At 35.5% G+C, this 6,680-nt stretch overlaps 1 protein-coding gene across 1 annotated transcript; it reads right to left on the bottom strand.

The window, feature by feature from the left end:
• Window positions 1-351: 351 nt before the first annotated feature.
• On the bottom strand, window positions 352-1,786 carry LOC129101627 (immediate early response gene 5-like protein). The gene has a single exon (XM_054611514.1). It carries the CDS (start codon window positions 1,655-1,657, stop codon window positions 779-781), a length of 879 nt encoding a protein of 292 aa, XP_054467489.1. The 5' UTR covers window positions 1,658-1,786; the 3' UTR covers window positions 352-778.
• Between the last annotated feature and the right edge of the window lie 4,894 nt (window positions 1,787-6,680).

A 6,680-nucleotide genomic window follows, 5' to 3' on the forward strand; every position in this document is an offset into this window, starting at 1 on the left:
TTTCATCATTGTATTTTTATTAAAATTAAAAGTCCTAATAGATCCAGTAATGCATAATAATTATGCATATTTATCTTCTAGTTTTAGTCAATTTATGGTCATAAATTACAGAAAGCCTGTATGATTATCCCACAAGACTGGTAAAATGATAGCAATGGAAAAAAACAAAAAAAACACAAGGTCACTTTAACCGTAAGCCCTTAAGATGCATATATTTCATAACTCTTGTGCACACATAACAAGTGCATGGTGACATAATTCATCAGGAGTTGAAGTCACGATTTAAAGGCAGTACATTGTTGTTTTTTTAAAAGATGTTAGTTTTATTGATTAACAAAAGCAGGCCCTGAAATGAATAATACATTTACAGAATGATAGTCTGCGTTGAGGTGGTGCATGAGGCTGCACAGATCTTTACCGGCCACATGATGGAGCTCGTCCAACGTCTCTCCAGAGAAACAGCGTTAACTCATTTCTTCAGGAAATAGGCTACAAACCAAAGACAGACTCCAGTACCCCAAAATGAGTCACCAGAAAATGAAGGTTTAAATGAAAGGTACAAGTATTTTTTTTTTGTTTTACTGTGTGAAGAAATGAAATCAATAGACACGGGACATGTTACTGTGCAAAAGTAATCCAAAATTGACATGATTGCTCAATAAAAATCACATTTCATCAACATTTTTCAATAACAGAGGAGAGAGAGAATTGCAGTCGTGTCATGGGGTTTATTAGAAAGCAATAAAATAAAACGATACAAGAAAAACATTCATACAAATCAAAATGCTTCAATTGCTCTTGTCCATCCACTGCCTGTTAACAGTGTATGTTTTAAACAAATTGTTTGGGCGGCGAATATTTGCTCAAGGTCCGTCTGCTGCCAACTCACAAACTCAGATAGTCCACCTGAACCCAACACTGAGATCAGGTTGGAGATGTTTGTGCTGTCCAACTGCTCCGAGTCTGAATGAAAATCATCCTCAGTCCTCATCCTTTTACATGGCACTGGCCCAAAGTCTGGCAAATAAAACTCTGGATCAACAATATGATAACTTGTGTCCATCTTTCGCTTTTTACTGTAGCACTGCGCGCCCTGCGGCTGTTTTGACTGCGCGCAACAGTCTGAGTGGAAGTATCCATTCGTGACAGTAGTCACCACATGCGTGTCCAAGTCCAGGACAGTCTTTTGGTTGGCTTGTACGTTTGGGATAGGTAACTCCCAGGAGGATTTGTCTGCACAACTCCAACAGGCTTCCGGAACCATGAGGTCGGAGTCACTTGGCGAAAGCATTGCGCAGGCAGATGCGTCTTGGTGCGCCACCTCTGCAGGCTGCCCGTTGAGCTGGTGCGCTCCGCATTGCCAAGTGTCCGACTCAACCCCAGTAAAGTTGCAGTAGAAGTCATCGGACAACTCCGTTAAGCTCCCAGTCAATTCAAAATAGTCTTGCCTGTCACGGACCGCCGCTACATCCTCGTATTGATGCGTCCTCTGCGTTTGCGACAAGTTTTTGCTCATATAAAACTGCCTGGCGTTTCTCAGTACGTACGTTACCAGTAAGTTCTTGTGGAGCTTGATGCCTCCTCTCTGCGTCCTGGAGCTTTGGATTTTTCTCAAAGAAATGGAGATCAGATTCTGTGCTTCAAATGCACACTCCATCCTCGACCGGGCCACCCGTTCTTTCCTCTAAGCCTCTCAAATCGGTTGGTTCTTCACTGAAGATGTAGGAATTGTCTTTAGTTGAGATTCCTACTTGATTCGGGTAGACTGTGTCCATAGCGCTCCATGTCTTCCCAGTAAGGGCATGGATTTTCAACTCTCATCTTTCCTTGCCACGCCCTCACATAGACATTGTCCAATGGGAGGGAGGCGGTGCTTCTGTTATACGCAAATATCACTACAAGCCTCATTCAGAATGCACGTAGGAGCGGGCATGCTGCATTTCACTAAATGTGTTCTGGGCTTTTTAAATCACAGTGCAGACAAAAATCACCACAATTATTGTCCATGTAGAAAAGAACATTGTAGAATAGAATATAAAAGGAAGAGTGGGAGGGAGTAGATAGAACATAATTAGTAATTGCAGTAGAATATGATAGAGGGTAATATAATAGATTAGAAAAGAATGTGGTAAAGAACTAACTTAATACAATAGAACACATAAGAGGGTAATGGAACAAACAAGAACAGGATATACAATATTAAACAGTTATGGAGTAGACTGGAATATATTAAAACAGAATAGAAACAGAGGAGTCAAATAGAGTAGAATGTAGCAGTAAGTAATTACAACAGAACGGTATAGAGTAGAGAGGGAAAGCAAAGAGATAGAACACAGTAGTTAGTAGTTAAAATAGAATAGAATAGAATAGAGAAGACCATGCTAGAGTATAATAGAATAGAGAGTAATAGAATAGAACATACTAGAGTATAATGGCATAGAGAGTAATAGAACACACAAGAAAATAATAGCGTATAACCTACTTTAGTAGAGGGTAATAGAAGAGTTTAGAAGAGTTTCTTAGAAAAATAATATACTATTTATTAATTAGAAGAGAATAGAATATCATATCCTTGAGAGTAATAGACTAGAATCTAACATAATAGAGAGTAATAAGAAAGAACAGCATAGAGTAGAGAGTAATAGAATGGAATATAATATATCAGAGTGGAGGGTAATATAATTGAATAGAACATAATATAGAGTAATAGAAAATAATATAATATAATAGAGAGTAATTTAATAGAATACAGTAGAATGTGACATTATAGAAAATACCAGAATAAAGAGCAAGTAGAACACAACAGAGTATACAGGATAGCAAATGAATAGAACAGAAAACAACAGTAGTACCATCATAGTTGGGAGTTATAGCAAAGAGCAGAGTTAAATAGAATTTAGTAAAGAGTAACCAGTAGAGCAGAATAGAACATACAGTATTTGAGAGTAATAGTGTGGAATTGAATAGAATAAAGACTAGTAGAGGGTTATAGAATAGATTAGAACATAGATTATAATAGAGTAATAGGGTTGACTGGAGTATAACAAAACAGAATGGAAAGAGAGGACAATAATAGGGGACAATATAGCAGTTAGTAATTACAACAGAATGGAAGAGATAAGAGAGTGATAGCATAGAGATAGAATAAGTTTGTAATTGCCATAGGATATATAGAACAAAGCAGAGTGACATAATAGAATACAAAATAGTAGAGTACAATATAATTAAGAGTAATGGAATAGAACAAACTAGAAAGTAATAAAGTAGAAAATAATAGAACATACTAGAGTATAATAGGATAAAGCATATTAGAATATAACATGCTAGAGAGGGATAGACTAGAATTGGATATGGTAAAGAGTAACTGACTATAATATAACAGAACACATTAGAGAGTAATAGAATATGAATAGATCTGAAGAGAATAAAGTAGTTATTAAATCCAGTACAATAGAATAAACTTGAGAGTAATAGAATAGAAGAGAACATAATAGATATTATAAAACACTAGAGAGTAATAGAATAGAACATAATAGAGAGTAATAAAAGGAATAGAATAGAGAGTAATAGTATAGAATATACCATAATATAGGGTATAGATTAGAGTAGAGAGTAATATAATAATATAAAGTAGGAAGGAATAGAATGGAATAAAATAGAGTGGAGGGTAATAGAATAGAATCGGGAGTAATAGAATATAATAGAACATATTAGATTATATAAAATACTAGAGTGTAATGGAATAAAACATAATATAGAGTAAAAGAAAAGAACAGAGTAGAGTAGATAGTAATATAATATAAAACAGTAAAGAGTAATAGAATAGAATAGGGAGTAATAGAATAGAATAGAACATAATGAAGAGTAAAAAAACAAAGTAGAATAGAGAGCAATAGAATAGGGAGTAATATATTACAATAGAACATGATTGATAATATTAAATACTAGAGAGTAATATAATAGAACACATTAGAGCAATGAGTAATAAGATAGAATATCATAGAGAATAATAGAATAGAATACAACAGAACATACATGATAATCTAGTAGAATAGAATACATAGTAGAGAGTGATAGAACAGAGTTAAATAGAATATGATAAAGAGTAACCAGTAGAGCAGACGAGAACTATTACTCTCTAGTACTAGAGAGTAATAGAATGGAAGAGAATTGAATGAAGATTAGTAGAGAGTAATAGAGTAGATTGGAGTGGAAATAAAAGAGTATAAAGAGAGAGATAGAATAGAGTAGAGAGAGAGAGAGAGAGAATAGAGGAGAATATAGCAGTTAGTAATTACAATAGAATGGAACAGAGTTGAGAGTGATAGCATAGAGATAGAGTGTAGTAGTTAGTAATGACAATAGAATAGAATAAAGTAGAAAGTGACAATAGAATATCCCTGAGACTACAAAATAGAGTAGAACAGAATAGAGAGGAATAGAATGGAAACAAAGTAGAGAGTGATGGAAAATAGAACAGCATAGAGAGCATCAGAATAGAAAATAACAGTGATGGCATAGAACAGAGTTGAATAGAATAATAGTGAAGCGTAACCAGTAGAGCAGAATAGAACATACCGTAATAAAGAGTGCTAGAATAGAATTGATTAAAGAATTGTAGAGAGTGATAGAGTAGATTAGAACGTACAAAGAGTAATGGAATAGACAAGCAGAAATGCAATTCACATAAGCTTCTCAGAGTCATGAATGAAAGAAAGGCCAAATCAAATAGAAGGATACAAGAGTATAAACAAAAGAGAATCAAGAAACCCGCATAAAGGCAAAATAAAAGTGGTAGGTTTGGATTTCACACCACTGTAAATCTAAAAAACTATACTATACTATACTATACTATACTATACTATACTATACTATACTATACTATACTTTGCTGTACTGTACAGTTACTTATCTGTTTACGAAACACAGCCAAATTTAATATACTCATGAACATAGTATTTAGGTTTAATGCACACACACAGAGTTGATTATGAATGAACTGTTTGGACGTGACAATGATGTCATTAGCACTGCCTCCGATAATAGAAATATTTTCACCGCTCTCACATGTGTGGGGTAAAAGCTCTTTGTAGAGAGATTATCTGTCATCCGTGCCCCACATCTGTTTGTGTACACACACAGATGGCTGACATCATACTGAACACCTGGATGTGACTTTGATTTCTTGCCAAATACGTGAATCAGGAGGACAGCCACTATTATGGTTATCATGCTCAGATAATGGTGTAAATTGGAGTCTGACATGTGTGCTCGCTCTGGGATAGTTTAAAATGGCAGAGAGCAGATTGATATCATATTTTATGGTACAGGGGGATGTGGTGTGGCATATCATTGTAGTTTATGGTATAGTTCAGCAATTTGTAGTTTAGTATTACTGGATAGATTCAATTACTTTCATTTCAAGTACCTTTAAAGGTGCTGTATTCAAAATTCAGACCATTAATATAGCAGCAAACATCTGTTTGCTATGTAAAGATATAGTGGAGTAATGTCTACCTGAGCAGAGAATGAAGTCACTCTCCCTCTGTGTGTGTTGTTAGCAGAGCTTCTCTAGCCTTGTTGACATAGTCCGGGCCGGCAAACGCATGCTTTTAGTGCATGTTAGTGCATGTGAGCATACCCCACTGGTAAGCTCCCTGCAGCCACTCTGCACTGATCTCATACAGAGGTTACAGCTGATAACATCGTCCTGACCGAGATATTAGTGTCCCCCTCAGGTTCCCCCTCAGGTAAACTTTATTAGCTCCGTCAGTACTCTTGCTGTAGTTCGCACCGTTTGCACCGTTAGCTGAGAGCAGCTGGCCATGTTGAAAGCCGCTGAGAGGCAATCAAAATGTTCCTAATTTCGGACTGCAAGTTTAAAGGGTAATACTTTTACTATCTAAGTCACACTGAAACAGAGATTCTGGATTTTTAGCACTGTTTGGCAGAGGATATTGTGTTGTATAGTAAAGCATAGTACAGTAAAGTATAATAGGGTGAATGTGACATTTAGTGCAAAATATTTCAACTTCTTGCATTGTTTAGTTTTTTTCTAATTAGCACGGCCACATTTGTATTTATTATAAAAAATGACATAAATATATAAAAAAATATTAAGGTGGGAACACGAACCTTGAGAGCAAAAACAATGCACATATCCTTGATACACCTTTTGTATATCATGTTCTCGACTAAGTGTTGCATTATGGGTTGCTAAAAGGCAAAGCCAGTGAGATGCAAGTGTGACGAAAAGTAGGTAGGGGCCAAAATGTCACACTGAAAAATATAAATAAATACCCGTGACCAAAATGTTATTGAGCATCACTGGAGAGAAACCACCACCTACAATCTGTAAGAGACAGAGGCAAAGGTCAGACCTAATGTCAGATGGACCAAGTATCAGTTTTGAAGACACTGCTGTACTAGCACACACTCATGTTGTCTTGAGTCACATAAGACAGAGAATGCTTTGTTGGTTAAATGTAAAAACACATCCAGTAATAATGGAAAGAATAGGGGTATTATCTTAACAGTATTTTAACAGAGAAATTAACTTGCTATTTTAATTATACACTTTGTTGAAAATTGCTCTTTGTGAGTGAATTTGATCTGAAATCATGTATGCTTTTTGGACATTTTTAATAAACTGATCATATTATGCATTAACTCAAACATGA

This window comes from Anoplopoma fimbria, chromosome 13 (assembly GCF_027596085.1).
Source record: "Anoplopoma fimbria isolate UVic2021 breed Golden Eagle Sablefish chromosome 13, Afim_UVic_2022, whole genome shotgun sequence".
Taxonomy (NCBI): Eukaryota; Metazoa; Chordata; class Actinopteri; order Perciformes; family Anoplopomatidae; genus Anoplopoma; species Anoplopoma fimbria.